This window comes from Ochotona princeps, chromosome 11, assembly GCF_030435755.1.
Source record: "Ochotona princeps isolate mOchPri1 chromosome 11, mOchPri1.hap1, whole genome shotgun sequence".
In the NCBI taxonomy this organism is placed as follows: domain Eukaryota; kingdom Metazoa; phylum Chordata; class Mammalia; order Lagomorpha; family Ochotonidae; genus Ochotona; species Ochotona princeps.
This window is the reverse complement of record NC_080842.1, coordinates 26,141,864-26,159,645: the sequence shown is the minus strand read 5'-3', so window position 1 is coordinate 26,159,645 and position 17,782 is coordinate 26,141,864. Positions and strand designations below refer to the sequence as shown.

At 37.0% G+C, this 17,782-nt stretch overlaps 1 protein-coding gene across 13 annotated transcripts in view; it reads left to right on the top strand.

The window, feature by feature from the left end:
* The window catches only part of TENM3 (teneurin transmembrane protein 3), a 614,727-nt gene that overhangs the window by 439,422 nt on the left and 157,523 nt on the right, over positions 1-17,782 (top strand). For all 13 annotated transcript variants that reach the window (XM_058669959.1, XM_058669958.1, XM_058669964.1 and 10 more), the window contains one exon: positions 16,783-17,021. In XM_058669959.1, the coding sequence (XP_058525942.1) occupies positions 16,783-17,021 (239 nt within the window). The remainder of the gene's footprint in view (positions 1-16,782; positions 17,022-17,782) is intronic.

Sequence of the window (17,782 nt, the reverse complement as noted above, 5' to 3'; positions counted from 1 at the left end):
TAAATTGCACATACTGTCTTCTCTGGTAATATTTGGTTTTGAATAATGAGTAATCTGTATAAAATATTTCTATAGGATCACCTTAATTTCCATGACACCAAGGGAAATGAATTCCTAATTTACTTCTAACACATTTCTAGTCAGTTCTCTGTGAACATGATCAAAGCAAAAGGTCATCCGTGCCGTGATTCTGGTGCTGGTTAAAGGTTGTGATTGAGTCATTATCTTCTTCTGAACGTGACCTATTCGTTTTGAAGCACCTCTCCTCCTGTGCCTCAGCAACTGTCTTGTGAGGCTTTGATGAAAAATCCTTTTACTAACTGCCCAGGAGAATGGGTCTCGGACCCTTTGCCTTGCAACGTGTATTTGTCTGCATTTGTACATAGGTGGACACCTCTGTTTTACCTCTGCTTATCACTCCTGCCTGTGACTTATCTTGTAGAATTCTTCTTCAAATGTAGAGTTCAGTTTGTCTCTGGCATCTCATCCTCTGGTTTTGTCACTGGTTAATAAATACTCTAAGATGATTTTATCTTTTCCTGAATTTTTTTTTCTTTTTTCACTTTTCCTATTTGATTTCTTTCTCCTTTAATTTCAAACCTCTGGTGATACCACTCTCAGAACTCTTCTCTGTCCATAAAAGTACGTTTGTAATCATGCAGTCACTCAGCTAAGCTAAACAAATTCTACATGACAACCTCTCTGATACTACCAGGTTCCTCTTCATAATTTCGTAGCATCCTCCCTCTTATTTGGGTCATGTAAGCCTACTGCTAGAACTTACCTTGTTCCAGTTATATCCTGCACTAATGTAATGAGGGTTGTTTCTAAAACTCGCTGTACTGAAGGACACACTCATGTGGGAGACAGATTTTGGTTACATATAAGCATCCCATTGCCTTGTGTAACTTTTGACATGATATTTGTGAATTTTTATTTTGTGGTTTTGTAAAATAGGATTGATGATACTTCACAAAGATATTTTAAGGATTTATTGAAATAATACACATAAAGTTTCTGGTACTAAACCTTTAAAAGAAAAATTTATTTAGTATTTAAAGTGAAAAATGACAACTACCAAAGCAATACACACTTGATGAAGGCAATAACAGCTGCCAAGAATTTCAATCCTGATTCAGTTTGTGGACAGTTGGGGTGTATATTTCTCAGCTTTGTGGATATTAGTAACCTTGATCCCTAAATCTGCAATCTAATTGGAATGACTTCCTGGTGGAGACAAACTATGAAATAAAATTTTAAAGACATGTATCCAGCATATGAAATAGGTATTAATCTGCTGGTTGGGATGCCTGAATCCCACAACAAGATGACTAGAATAAGTCCTGGTTCCACTTCTAGTTCTACTTTCTGCTGAAGTTCACCCTAGGAGGCAGCGGATGAGGGCTTAAGTACTTGAGTTATTGTCACCTCTGTGAGATACCTGAGCCAGGTTCTGTGTGAATGGCTTCAAGCCCGGCCCAACCCTGGTATGTGATAGAAACTTGGGGAATAGAAGATCTTTGTCTTTCAAATAAAGTGAAAAAAAATTGAAAACAATAATTTTTAAAAAGACAAGATTAATTTTTTGATAATGTGACATTCATAATATAGTGAAGAAAGTGCCTGAGATGGTGATGTGATCGTAGTAATTAATAAAGTTAAGCTCGAAAGTATGAATTCATTCAATTACTAGATACCACTAAAATCTTACAGAAGACCAAAATGAAAAGTTCAGCTTCATTATAAAGGATCTAGAAATGTTATGATTGCTTCTGAGAAAAATGGAACAAACCTCAGAAAATCTTTTTATGTTTTAAATTGTATTTATATAAAGGAAGCAAATTTCATGTATTTTACAGTATATATTGGGATTCATCTGTTTTACACTACAGATTGATGGGCATATTGATACGGCCCACCCCACTCTCCTTCCTGACCTTAACAGTCATCTAATATTATCTCTCCCAAAGAATTTATTAATGAGATATTAATTTATTTGTGAGGTAGACTTAGAAAGATCTTCCATCCACTAGTTCGCTCCCCAAATGACCACAACAGCCGAAATCAGGCCAGGGGGAATCCAAGATCCCAGCACTCTGGTGCCCCTTTGGGAGGCCAGTGATTCATACAACAGCGCAACCCATTGTGTCACAACACCAGCCCTTAATATTGCCTCCTTTTGAATGCCCACTGAGATTTAAAAGCCTGCCTTAGGGAACATGACCTAGTGACAACACTTAGCTAGAGCTCTTGTCCCAAATTCTAAGTTCAAAAAACTTTTTTCTAGAAAAAAATTTTTTGAAGATTTAGTTATTTTTATTGCAAAGTCAGATATACAGAGAGGAGGAGAGACAGAGAGGAAGATCTTCTTTCTGATGATTTACTCCCCAAGTGACCACAACAGCTGGTACTGCACCGATCTGAAGCCAGGAGCCAGGAACTTCTTCCAGGTCTCCCATGTGAGTGCAGGGTCCCAAGGTTTTGAACCATCCTCTTTTGCTTTCCCAGGCCACAAGCAGGGAGCTAGATGGGAAGTGGAACAGCTGGGATTAGAACCGGCACCCTTATGGGATCCAGCACGTTCAAGGCGAAGACTTTAGCCACTAGGCCAACACACTGGGGCCAGAAAAAATTTAAAACATTTTTATATGACAGAAAAAAAGAGCTCAACCCCCCAAATATGTGTATTTTTAAAAATACACATGTCATTTTGTGCATACATAAATGTGCATCTATAAAATTTTAAAAAGGAATAAATAATTTTACAATCTAATTATAGTTTCATTCATCTAAAATGTAAGTCTTAAACCTAATTATTGAATATATGTGAACTGTATATATTAAAAAGTAATCATATTGTGAACATTTTTCAATCCTATCTAAATTTTAAAAAATCATGTCACAACTCATTCCAAAAGATAAAAAAGTATGTAAGCAAACACAAACTACAGAAATTAGGTAAGAGTGTTACTGTCTGCTCCTGTACTGGGTGGAATTCTCGATCCCTCCCGGAAGTTATCTTGTTGGCTGAGTATGGTTTTCACTGTTATCAGTCAACATTTCTTTTAAGTATGATGTCACTACAAGTCTCATAGAGAATAAAATTTGAATACTTTTTATCACTCTGGTTTGTATTTCATATGAAGGAAGGTACATTTCTATTCAGAGCCGTAAATGCCTGCAATACCTTCATATAACCTTTAGCAAGTTATTAAAGTTTGGATTTCCTTATCTTAAACAAGATTTCATAATATGCATAGATACTATGGAATATTTTGTGAAGTTCAAATTTGATTACATTTTTGGGAACAAGTGACTAGTAAGGGATCAATATGTTTTATTTAAAACTCTTTCCATTCTTCAAACTGATGTTTTCTGCACTGTCTTATCTGATTCTTATTTATTTTGACATAGACATCAGTTTGATGAGGAACTAGGATACCTTCAGTATCTCTTACAGCACATGAACTGTTTTATTGTTTGTGAACTTCCAGCTGTTCCTGAAATGCTTCTCTCTATCTAGCAGAATATTACTGGCCAACAGTAATTAAGAGAATTAATAATTAAATGACTTAAGCTCTTGTCCAAACAGTACATGGTAATTTTAAGATGTCCTTTGATTTCCATGTTATATACTTAGCATATTTAATGCTTCCATATCACCTATCCAACATTTAGTATATAATAACTACTAGCAGTGGACATCATTGATACATTAAAATATATGAGTAATGTGATGTGATTGTTGTACCATTAACTAATGCAAAATTTCATAAAGACAGTAAAGCTGTTTTAGCCTTCTTAATAATGGGAGGTGGAAATGACTACATTGAACCCAATTTTTTAGTTCCTACCACTTCTAAAGTTTAAAATAACAGAATTTGGTACTATAGTGAAATGTCTTAGTTAAAATAACTCATCCTAGAAATATCTTTATTGCATTTGATAGCTTCAAACATTTCTAGAGTTGTGATTCTACCTAAACTTTATGTAAACCACACCTCCCCACAAACTTAACCTGCAAAGGAAATATGGATGACAGTAAAAACTTTGAATGTTTGTTCATTTCCGCTAGTTACCTTAATACTCAAAAATTTTACCTCCCAGTATTCAGAGATTGGTTAACACATGACACTGTACTTATTATGAACATATTTAGTATAATTAAAAGCTGATACAGCAGCAGTTGCTAAAATATGATTACTAAGACATTCATATTTTTGTAAATTTTTACATAAAATACAAAGGCAGTTTTATTTCATACCAATGTTTATACAACTACTAATAGCTCATATTAATTCAGGTAGAAGCAGTGAAATGTATCTTGTTTATAAGCTTTTCACTTAAGACATTTTTCTTGCTGGGATCACCTCCTAGTGTGAAAGTTGTCCAAAGATAATAGCACATCAATTCCAAAGTGTAATAGATTTGAGACCCCAACATGCTATCAGCATGAACAAGTCATTTATCAGTCTCACTAACTCACTGTGTCACAGCTAGAATCATTACATATTTGTTCTTTTGTTTTCACATCAAAAGATACTTATATTCTAATGTTGATGACTAACTTGGGAGGCATGTTTAATTTTATTATTTTAAATATATTTCATGCATACCAAAATTAATTTTGGGTAATAAGAAAACAATAGGCACTTTAACTGGATGTCTGAAAATACTCTTAAAAACTACATCTTAGGTATAATATGTGACTTATTTATAACACATTGATAATTAAATTGATAGTAATGATATGTTTCTGTCAGAAGCAAATGAATCAATTCAGTTTGAACAAACCTTAACCAAATATTTGAAAAGTTGTACACATAAGCACATTTTTAACAGCAGTCTCTTTAAAATTTAACAGAAATATGATGACCAACATGCTAAGTGGAAAATAATGAATTTTACTTTATTATTGAGTCATTACTGCTGCGTATTATTATTTCTTTACTGTTTTTACATTTGTAAGCAACCTTTAGAAGAGCCTTTTCAGTTCTTAGATACTATCTGCTAGTTTTTATTCTTGGTTCTAGCTTTTGTCAAATACTATGCTGCTTCCCTGGTTATTGAAGAATTTATTTGAAGATCAGACCTTCCACTATTTTTTTAACTTTTCTGTCACCGATTAAGCACTTTTGTTTCCTTTACTCACATTTTCAAATAATTTTTGTTTGACTTTAATTCATATGAAAGGCAGAATGACAAAGAGGGAGGAGAAAAGGATCTTTCATCCACTGATTCACTTTGCAAATGTCTGCTAAAGCCTGGGCTGGGATAAGCCAAAGGCAGGAGCGAGAAGCTTCATCAGTCTCCCACAAGAGTGCAGGGGCCCGGAGAACTTGAGCCATCTTTAGCTGCTTTCCCGGATGCATTAGCATGGAGCTGGATCAAAAGCAGTGTATCCAGGACTTGAATCAGCATCTGTATAGGATACAGGCATTCTAGGCACAGCACTGGATCCCACTGAGGGTATGGAAACACACCCTCTTGACTGTCCTAAGAGCAGAGAGTGCAGTCCCATTGGTGTTCTGCTCCCCTTTCCCTCAGTAGGAGGGTGTGTTTTTCGCCACGTAGTTTTGCAGATCAGAAGCTGTCAGAGTCTGATACTGCTGCACTGGGAGGGTAGCCTTGACTGATGGTGCTTCTTCCTCACCCATTTCAAAAATGGGAAAGTTAGGGAGAAGGTATACTATGCAGGAAAATATTCTTCATTTCACTTTCTCCTTCTCAGAATACTAGACATATAAAATGGTTGGGAGGTCATTGTTAGTGAGCATGTGTCAGCATATACCCAGTGTATCTAAACTGCTTACAAGTGAGCTTTCTGGAATAATGTGCTATAGCACATAGAAAGATTTGAGGCAGTTATTTCTAATTAGGTATCTTTTAATAGAGGTAATAGATTGGAACATTCTAGAGGGAAATAATACATAAAAAGGTATGTAGACTTAAATTCCTGCCCTTCCCAGAAAGATTAGAGAAATAGCTTTGTCTCTGTGAAATATGGAAACAGTTTATGAAGCTGTAAATGATCAAGATGAATGAGCAGCCAGACTTACACATGATTCAGAAATGCAGATATTCAATTCAAAGAGAAGAGGAAAAGAGAATGTTAACAAAGGTGTTTATGAAATAGAATACTGTGCTAGTGAGTGTTTACATACTTGTGATAAAACAACTACCTTAGGAAACTACCAGAAAATAACAGCTATAGGTCTTTCATGTGAAGATAAAGTTGAAAAGTAGCAGTGACAGAAGAAAGGACAGGGAAACTTACTCGAGAAAATTTAATAGGTAAAATTGAAAGTAAAGAGATGTTGAAAGGAGAAATATTAAGAGGATGATGACATAAAACAGTGAAAAATGTGAAAGCCATTTGACTTTGAGGTCAAATGAATCAAGCCCTGTCTTGTATAAATTCTATTTATTCTAAATTGACAACCGAAAGTGAGCTAGCAGCAGTGTCTTTCTCAGCAGGAGTCTTTGGATCAATTTTCTGATGTGTTATCCAATTTTGATGGGCATCCAAACTGAAGTTAAGCTTAAGAACTTAAGCTAAGATACTTATGTTAATTAATATTTTACTACAGTTGTTCTGAAAGTGTGGTTCTTGGAGCAGCAACATCAGTTGCTGGGGCTCCACACCCATACCTAGTGTTGTGTAACAAGCCCCGGTCAGGAGATTCTGATGTAGACAAAAGCACCAGAATGCATGGGAAGGCCTTCAGTGCATTTCTGCTCATGTTGGCAGCCTAAGCCTCATCTATGTTAAATTCACAAATTTCACCAAAACCTGTAGTTCCATAACCACCATTGTTGATGTGCTTGAAATCAGAGAGGTAACACTGGAATACCTGTTGTACAGTTCTTCAAGGTGTTAATGTGCTTGGGATCCTCCCTGACTATTCACTGTGGCCTCAGCTGACTCTTAGTTCAGGAACATGAGGAGCCACTGAAGGCCAGTATCCATGGCTGATAGAGATTTCTTTCTGGTAAGCATTTAATCACAGTAAGAAATTGTACTAGATATCTGTGGATATTTGTTAAGAATCGATTGCCAAAAGAAACACACAAGACCTCAGCATTGTTACAATTGGAACTTTCCTACACAAGCTTGCTTTCCTTGATTTTCTGTTTAAAAACAGCCCAAAATACTATATCTCTTTGCTTTTCTTTCCTTCTTTTTTCTTTTCTTTTTTTTTTTTCTTTTTTTTTTTGAAAGGCAAGGCAATAAAGATAGAAACAGATTTTCCATCTTCTGGTTTACTCCCAAATTCCAACCATAGCCAAGACTGAGCCAAGCTGAAAACAGGAGGCAGGGATTCAATCTGGATGTGTCTGTAGGTGGCAGGCACCCAAGTATGTGAGTCACCTCATGGAACGCATAGACAGAAAGCTGGCATTAGAAGCAGCATCATGGCTCAAACCTGAGCATTCCAATATGGAATGCAGTTAGTTGTCTATCGCCTCTATATCAGAAGTCCACCCTCCCTCCCTTCCGTTATTTTCTGGAGCACATCATTTTATTTTGTTAAGGATTCATGTATTTATTTGAAAGGCAGAGAGAGAAATTTTCCATCCACTGTTTCACTCTCCACATGGTCCCAAGGGCCAGGGCTAGTCCAGCCAGAAGCTGAGATCCCAGAACTCCATCCTGATCTCACATGTCTGTAACAGTATCCACATTGTTGGGACCATCCTCCTGTGCCTTCCCCGGTACATTAGCAAGGAGATGTGTTAAAACCAGAGCAACTGGGACTCAAACCAGCACTCATATGGGATACCAGCTTCCTAAGGTCATGATTTAACTCACTACGCCACAATGCTAGCCACAAAAGGATATCATTTAAATAAACTGTTTTACATTCTTTTAATTAGTTGTAAACATTTGCTAAATATACTCTTAACCAATAAAATAGTTGGCTTTGGAACTTAAAATTGAGACTTTAGCAGTAAGAATTCTGCAGTAAGAACACATTTGAAGTGTTCAGACTACCTGGCTGATAGGTAATGTTATCTTTCAAAAATATCATCACTTTCAAATTTATGCTGACAGATATTTTGAGCTAATTTACTTTCTGTAGTATTTTAATAATTATGCTCTCAATTAAAGACTGTAAGTAATTAAATGAGTGCTAATCAACAGTATGAAAATTATGCACTATAGCAATTAAATGATCTATATTTTAGCAATGTTTTAAAGTATATTATCTTAATGAATTCTAGGCAAGCATCGATTGTTTTGACATCATCATGTGACTACAAAACTATTTCGAACTTGGTAGTTAATTTTGTCCTTCATATATTTCCAAGTAAATTTAATCCACAAGTGTTGGATTCATTTGCTTTAGATCTGAAAATGTCATTTTGGAAAAATTGTTTGATGTTGAGGAAATCTTGTGAGACATTTAATAAGCCTCTTAAATCCAGAAAGTTACATTTTGCCGGAGGGAAAAGGAACCAATGCCTTAAAATTTCTTTGGCTCTTAAGTGAGAACTTTGGATATTGAAAAGGTTATAAATTTAGCCAAATAAAGTCTGTCCTTTACTTGCAACGTTGTCTTTGAAATCAGGACATATAATTTGAAGAAAACAATCTGTATTCTTGTTAACTTTTTAGTGGTTTGCCTACAAACATTAGTAGAAACTTCAAGACTTTTTGTTTGAGTCTGCATTTATTGTAACATGAATGATTCTTTGTCCAGTCAAGAGGGTAAGCAATGGAAGAAAGCCTTGGCGTCAGCTATGCAGTAGTGCCTTTCTCCTGGGTGTTGTAGTAAATGTTATACACAATGGAAATATTTTTCTACATGTTGCTAATAAGGTTGCAACTGTGCCTTAAGGACAAAAGTTGAGCACTAACTGCTACGTTCGTTTTATTCTAATCAGTGCTGTGTTTGTTAATCTCTAAAAGAGGGTTTTAGCACGATACAATACATTGAAGAAAACCTACTATTTTTTAATGACGATAACCATGTATAAAGCTAATTAAAATTTCATTCAGAGGTGGTGCACTTTCCATTTGACTTTTATTTCTGTCCTCAGCTCCCATTGAGGAAATGAGTCAATCACTTTGAGTAACACATTTTCCAAGAATGCATTTCTTTAGGTCCCATATATTTTCCAACTTATTAAACCATGTACTTAAAATTAAAGGAATAACATGATTATATTAATCCCTAAATAAAAGACTAGTATTAACACATTTTTCCCAGTGACTCTCCTTTGCTTACAACTTATATAAACTTACTAAATTGTAACTTATTAAATTTTATATTTGATCACAGGATTTTTAAAATGTGCATTGATGCATTTATAGTGCATGTAACATACTATGAAAGGCATATTTAAAGTTATTTGAAAGATCCAATTACCTTGCCACTGAAAATCTAATGATGGTAAGTTTGCTTTGTTTGTTTGAAAGATGAAAATCAATTGGAAATGAAGAAATGCTAAGAACAAAATGTATCTGCTAACATGCAGTAAAAAGAAGCAAAACCAATTATAGGAAGTAGTTTAAGTGGCCTGAATGAAGAATAGGCAGAAATGATGACTGGAAATATAGAATTAAAGAGTATATTATGCAGGTGCAATATTTAAGACGTGACATGACATTTCATTTCAGTGTAGAAGAAAATCTGAAATGAAAATGTTACTTTGGCCCCCTCTCTTTTTTCTGACAAGTAGATTAAAAGAAAGAATATGAGGTATGAAAACGTGGAACTTCTCCCTTCTGGCAGAAAGGAAAAGAGAGGGTTGAAGGAATGCTGTGAACGGATGAACGTGAGAGTCTTTGACCGGCTGACTCCTGGGCGGGAAGGGACGCACAGAGAACAAGGTGGAGTAATTGAGAAAACAACCTCTGTCTATCAGGGAGAGCCAAAGGATAGAGTTACTAAACCATGAGCAAGAAGGCAGGAAAGTAGAAAACAAGAAAAATTAGGAAAGTCAGAGTTTGTCCTTACTAATTTCAAATATGTGACATGATCCATAGAAAGATGCATCATGGAACCCAGTGAAAATATAAGCTAGCACAGAGGATGTATGTTGGAATGAACAGATTGGTTGGAGGGCAGATCAACAAAGAAATAGGTCTTCCAACTGAGAATGACAAAACAGCAGTCATTAATTGGGCTTAATGTAGAATAATCTTTCCATTCATACGTCCGCTGCTTCGCAGCCTTCTGAGTTAATGATGCAACGCAGTTCCACCGTTCTTGTCTCGTTGTTGCTGTTGTTAGATAGAATCCCCCTCAAGATTCCAAAGCCACAAAGCAACTGTTAGTGTTCAGTGACCTTCTGCACCAGCTGTCTTTTGGGCTTTGAAATTGATTTTCCTCATCTCAGCCTCTGATAGTCGCTCTTCAAGTGTGCCTCTCTAGTTCATCACCGGAGTGAAAACAGAGGCACAAATAGCTGAGGCACTGGAGGCAGGCGTCACGCAGGGTAGCGTTAGAAACATCAGAACAGCATCGGCCTGCGCCTGTGTGCTGTGTGTTGAAAAGAAGCTGCTGCGGAGGCAGCCTGATTGCTGAATACAATGAGGAGCATTCTCACAGGATTCACTTTTTTTTTCATTGCCAAATATGGTCTGAGGAGTAAAGACAATTTTCTGCCTTTACTCTTCAAACCTCATGTGGATGCCAGGTCAAAACCATACATCTTTGGATAGTAATGTTTGCAGCATATTTTAGAGGCAAGAAGCAAATTCCCAAAGCTGTGTGACCTGTCACAAAGTCATAGGACTGGAGAGACTCATGACATACAGAAGTAGGTGCCATGTAGAAAATTAGGTGACAGAATAATTTTCTCGTAGGGGAAAGTCCTGGTGAACTTTTTTATGGCAGAATTTCAATATTCATTTATCTGTTCATTCACTGTTTGTCAAGTTCAAAACGTAAAGTGCCAGATAGCTTGTCAGGTTCTGTATATCATATAGAATGATAGTCAGGACATTGTTGCCTTTGGAAAGAGGACATAAACCCCAAACTAAGAGCATTCTAGCAGATCTGATGTCAGCCTCTCTCTGCTATGGAGAATCTGTGGACAGAGATTATGCTGACAACTCCAAAAGGTTTCTACATGTAGATTTTACCATGTTTTGGGGCCTAATTTACCTGAGCCATCACAAATGATAGCATTCACTTATAAATTATTTCAAATATATCAGTTTAACCAATCTCCACAAATTCATGCTTTGACTATGTATCAGCTATGTGTACACCCAGAGAGTAGTAATTTTGAAATGCAGTGCATTGGTAACTCGGCTTTTTCAGTGGTGTATGTTTTTGTATGCATCATGCACACGTAGCGCCAAGGCTCTAAACTGATGCTGTCCTAAAGATTAGTCATATTGAGGAGAAACTAATGTACTTTTGAAATTTGAAGATGGTGTCCGAAATAATGGGGTTAAATTCTGTTCTACCTTATAACAACAAGTCAAATTAAAAAATTCAATAAATTAGAAACATTCAAGGAAAAGAGATTTTCATTTGCACTAATAATATTGCTCATTAGTCTATCAGAGAATAGTACATCTTTCTTTTCAGTGGTATCTCATAGTTGCATTTTCCTATAAGAAAGATAATTAGTTTTGGGCCCAACCCAATGGCTCAATTGCCTAATCCTCTGCTTTTCAAGCACCTGGATCCCGTATGGATACCTGTCCGTGTCCTGGCTGTCCTGAGAAAGCAGTAGAAGGTGGCCCAAGTCCTTGGTACCCTGTACCCAGGCTCCTAGCTTTGTATCAGCTCAGCTCTGGTTGTTGCAGCAATCTGGGGAGTAAACAAGAGGATGAAAGATCTTTCTCTCTGTCTGTCCTTTTCTCTGTGTAAATCTGTCTTTCCAATTTAAAAAAATAAGATAATTAATTTCATAGCAGCTGAAGCCTAATTCTTTACTTTTCAAAACATTGATTTATTTGAATGACAGACAGACAGAAACAAGGAGAACCTTCTATCCACTGGTTCACTTTCCAAATGGCCACAATAGTCAGGACTGGGTCATGCTAAAAACAGGAGCCAGTGACCATCTGCTTCTCTCATCTGAGTCATGTTTCGCTGAATTCCTCAAGCTCATTCACAAGAAGCTGGGTCGGAGCACAAACACCTGAGCCTTAAGATGGCACGCCAATAGGAGATGCTTGTTTTGAGAGCCGCAGTTTAACCCACTGTGCTACAAGGCCAGTGCCCAAGCCTAATCCTTAAAAGTTTCTATTCACAATCACCTGTCACATCATGAGTTGATTTCTCAAATTTTGGAAAGTAAAACAGGGCTGTCTTAATTTGAAATCACCATCTGTCAAACTCACTGTTTTACATGTGGTAGGTATTTACTAATTAAAATTAATGAATATTAATAACTAAATATTAAATAATAATTAAATGTTAAAATTAATACATTAAAATTATTAAATATCTGCCACATGTAAGACAGTATTGATCATAACTTTTAGAGTCTCCATAGGCTTAGGTCAAAATCTCATTTTCTCACTAAGATATGGCCTAAACTGCTTTGAATAAAGCTATGACATTTTCCAAGGATACTTTTTCATTTTGGTCCCTGCAATTTCTACCTTGTAATTATAGATTGTTATTTACATATTTTATGATTTTATTTATTAATTGTGGTTTTTTGTCCAAGGTCTTAAAATTTTTCTGAGACTCACTTTCCTCATGTCTACAATGAACACCATTCTACTTATTTTACATGTGGTTATTGAGCAACTAGCATCTACCAGAAACTTTGTAAGTCTTGGAAGTATGGAAATTAGATTTCATGAGTTTACATACTAGTAGTAGAAGAAATTTTTACAGTGGGTACAACATTCCATCAACATTGTATATTATTAGTAATAAAAATATTGAAATCTGGGCCCGGTGGCGTGGCCTAGCAGCTCAAGTCCTCGCCTTGAGCGCACCGGGATCCCATATGGGCGCTGGTTCTAATCCCGGCAGCTCCACTTCCCATCCAGCTCCCTGCTTGGGGCCTGGGAAAGCAGTTGAGGAGGGCCCAAAGCTTTGAGACCCTGCACCCGTGTGAGAGACCCGGAAGAGGTTCCTGGTTCCCAGCTTTGGATCGGCACAGAACAAGTCATTGCAGTCACTTGGGGAGTATATCATCAGATGGAAGATCTTCCTGTCTCTCCTCTTCTCTATATACCTGACTTTGTAATAAAAAATAAGTAAATCTTTTTTAAAAATATTGAAATCTAATTTTATTAAAATTTAATAATCATTTCAGGAAATTCCAGAGGACCCAGCATGGGAACCCCGTGACTAAAGTCCTCACCTTGCACACACCAGGATCCCATATGAATGCCAGTTTGTGTCCCGGATGCTTTACTTCCCTTTCTGTTGCCTGATTGTGGCCTGAGAAAGCAGTGGATTGGTCCCAGTGGGGAGACCTAGAAGAAACTCCTGGCTCCTAGCTTTGGATTAGCTCACCTCCAGCCATTGCAGCCACTTGGGAAGTGGACCAGTGGCTGGATCTTTCTGTTTCTCCTGCTCTCTGTATGTCTGACTTTCCAATAAAAATAAATACATCTTAAAATTGAACCCACCATGCAAGCAAATAACTAACGAGGCAATAACTTATTTAACAAATGCTTTGAGGAAAATAAGCATGGTGTTGAAAGAGAGTGAAGGGAACGGGGCATTGGACTGGGGAGTTAGGAGGTAACATCAACACAGCCTTGGAGGATGAAAGCTGGCAGTAGCTGCTGTCATTTTCCTCCACTGCATTGTTGTGAGTGGATGATGAAATAGCACACAGCACTGAGCTGTGTGCTACTTACTGTGACTGCTGTTGAACAGGATAGATACCTAGCTCAAGTCTGAATTGTTGCCGGGGGGTTTCCAAAATTGAGCAGAGATAAAGCAACATTCGTATAGGCAAGGCATTCCACAGTTAGAGGTACTGTCTACCCTTTTCTTCTTCTTGACAAAACGGATCATTTACTCCTGTAAATGTCATGGTCTAATGTTTGCCAGCATTTCTTGGAACAGAACTCCCAGGAAGATAATAGTAAAGTCTCTGTCCAGCCTTCTCCAGGAGAGCTGCTTTTTTAAAATGTGTAAGTCCTCTTCAGTGATACTGGTCTTGAAGGGAGTGTCTGTGGGCTGCTGAGGCTCTTGTTCACTCTTCACATTGTAGAAAGAAAAAGCAAAACATCTAATCATGGGCCCAGCTGCAGTGCACAGGCCAAATCTATCAGTGCTACCTGTCTTGTACTTTGAATGTTTTTTGTATCTTCAGAGAATCAATAACATAACAAGGAGGTTTTCGTGACACAGGAAAATTCCATGAAATTAGAATTTCAGTGTCTGTAATTAAAGTCTTATTTAGAACACAGTTGCATTCAATCCCTATGTATTGTCGGCTGCTTCCATGATTTAAGAGCATAGTTTGACAGTATAGGGAGTAAAGCCTGAAATATTTACTCTATGATCTTTCACAGAAAAATTTGCTGTTGCCTGATCTTAATGATCAGGCTACTTCTTGGCATGAACCATCTGTCTTCTCATCTGGGCCACATGCCAGTGTGTAGACGTGCCAGGATCAAATTTGTAAACCATGGAATTCATTTGTGCATATTGACGTTGATGATGTTATATTCTTAAGTAGAATTTAAAGATTTCAAATTATACTTTTAAATATTTTTGTCTTTTTGAATATAATTTCTGATAATGTGAATTGAGGCAAAATAATAAACAACCAATGCTAACTAGGTACTTACCTTATGCTGGATATTAATGTAAATATATATATATATACTGTATGTATATATACTGTCTATATATGTGTATATATACATATATATGTATATATGTGTGCGTGTGTATGTATATATAAATATATATATATAAAAACTTCACTTAAACCTCATTTTAAAAGCCCATAAGGAAAGCAGTGTTCTGCCCAATTTGAAAATGATGCAACCTGGACTCAGAACATGAGTAACTTAGCATCATCCACCTGATTATAGATAGTATCTGAACTTGAAGAGTCTAGTTTTAGAGTCTTTTAACAGCCATGTAGAATATGAATATCATAAAAGTACTAAAACTGCTGCCTCCACTTACTATATATAAATTTTTAAATCAGTTGTATTAAGTAGTGCAAAAGTGAACTCACAGTCACTAATGTAAAAATGCCTCCGAAGCATTTTTAGAAACAGCGATTGGCTTGGGATATATGAAATCATTATCTGCATGACACAGATTTTGAAAATCCCAAACTAACATGAAATTTTCCAAGATCACATTACTAGGGACTTACAAACCCATGTCTTTTGATTTCTGACCCAGACTTCTTCCCACTACACCTGTATTTTACATGTCTTCATGTGCTGCCATATCTGTGTGGCAGCTGCACTATTATTCCGTTTAGTACTTTTCTGGATATTGACTCTTTGTACCTTAAATACTTGTTAAGCCTTCCTTAAGGTATAATATGCATAAAATCAGAAAGATCGTGCATTTGATTCCTCTTTTATTTCTCAAATTCTTATGTAGTGCTTACAGTGCTCAAATTTTAAGCACTTTATGGTGAATATTAACTCATTTCAGCTTCACACAACCCTGTGAAGCAGTTAGCCTTACTGTCCTTGTTTTGCAAGTTAAAAAGCCAAAATACAGAAGGACAAGTATCCTGTCCCAGGAAACATACCTAGTAAATGGAGAGGCTGAAGTTACATCTTGGCTATCTGGTTTCCCAGTTTTGTCCCTCTGATATGCCCTTAACTTCTTTTATCTATTTCATCTTTACCTAATTCATCGTGATGTAAGATGAGTGGTAATCACCTTGCATAAAGACCTTGCCATGTCATGGTGGAATACTCAGAAGAACACCTAGAGCCTTCTAATGATGAAGGAGGCATCATCTGTTGGCTTTACTGGATGTGTTTAAGGTGCAAACCGAATGCACCATGTTTCCAGCATTAAATTTGGAGACTGGGAAATTGGTCATTTTACCTGAAGAATCTATTACATATTCTCTTGTCATATCCAGTTTTCGCTGAAGCGTTGTTGAGGTTAGGGGCCCTACAGTTTTTAGAGGCCATTGGCCGTTCTGTTGAGCAGCTCAGTTGTTAGAGTATCTTTCCATAATCAATCGAAAACCTGCTCACTGGTCCCTTGGTTGATTTAGATTTGGTTTTAGAAAGTATTCTGTGATTCTTTGCCTTCCCTTGGCCCCAGCAGATTTGCTTTCTTGATTATGTTTGACAAGAGCTAAAAATAAAGTAGTTGGGATCCCTTGAGAGTTGGCAGGCTGCCTGTGGCCAAACCTGATAGTACTCATTAGTGGGCAGCCGGCTAGGATGCAAATGTTCCCATGGCCATCCAGAACATAAATCATTCTGCTGAACACTGGCGTGACCATGCATACTTGTGTTGATATGAGTATGGATTCTCATATAGCAGTCAGTACCCATGTAGCTATAAAGGAACAAGGCTGGTTTCTTAGGGGAATTGTAAAACTGCTGTTAAGGCAAATCAAGTGAAGTTCCAAAATGGTTTCTCTTGGGAAATACTCTGATTAAAAGAACTTTATAGTCTTTCACTACATTGACTTGAAGGGATGGTACTCATTTCTGTGCAAAAACCCTGCTTTATGCATTAAAAATGATCCTTTCATTGGGGGTCATTTTCTGAGTTGAGTTTTCTGGGCTAACTATTAATGTTTTAAAACTGTATGAAACAACAGGAGCAAATTAACGTTCAGCTGTCTCTCCTTTTGGTATGTGGTTGTGTCTTAAAATGATATTCTCCTTTTCCATAGGCATTTCCTATTCAAAACAGGAACAGGAACGACGCCACTGTTCAGTACTGCAACCCCAGGATACACAATGGCATCTGGCTCTGTTTATTCACCGCCTACTCGGCCGCTGCCTAGAAACACCCTATCAAGAAGTGCTTTTAAATTCAAGAAGTCTTCAAAGTACTGTAGCTGGAAATGTACTGCACTGTGTGCTGTAGGAGTCTCCGTGCTCCTGGCAATACTCCTGTCATATTTTATAGGTAAGAGTTCTCTAAAATCGTGCATCTAAGTATCACAGCATTGGGTTTTTTATTGTTGGGGTTTTCTTAAAAATATAGACAGAAAGCTTATTAAGAGGTTCTATTTGGTGGGAAGGAGTCAGTAATGATTATGCATACCTTATAAATCATAGAGTAGTAATTTCTGACAGATTAAGGAAAATAGAAGAGTTGTTCATTTCCTTGAAGAGGGAAGTCTATTCTTGGATACCAACCACAATATAGCTTTGTGTTTGACTCTCCTTTGCAAAACATAGATAGCCTGTGAGGCTTCATGTACGCACAGTAACACATGCTGTCACAGGACTGAACAGTGTACGGCTATCTCCTTCAGCACAGAATCAACGGCTTGCAGCCAGCTCAGCTATCTTAATGTAAAACTCACCACTTGGGACCATCATGTTGTACTCAGGGGCGTGCTCCAGAGAGCTAAGACCCAGGAAACAATGACAGGACTATGTACTCATCGGTATAGGTGAAGTTTTTGTGTGTTCTGATGTGCTATTGATCATGCCCTTTCATTTATTAATAATCCAAATGATGAAAATGACTTATAAAAAATTTGTAAATACTCTTTGTATTCAACTAATTTCATATGAATATGTGAGCATTCAAAGTAATGAAAATTGCTTTCTTAGTGCCAGAAATGACCATATTCTATTCTGGTCTGTATTTAAGGTTTGGGAAAGCCTACGACCTCGAAATTCTACCAGTGTCCACTGGGATCAGTCACAGAGGCTTAT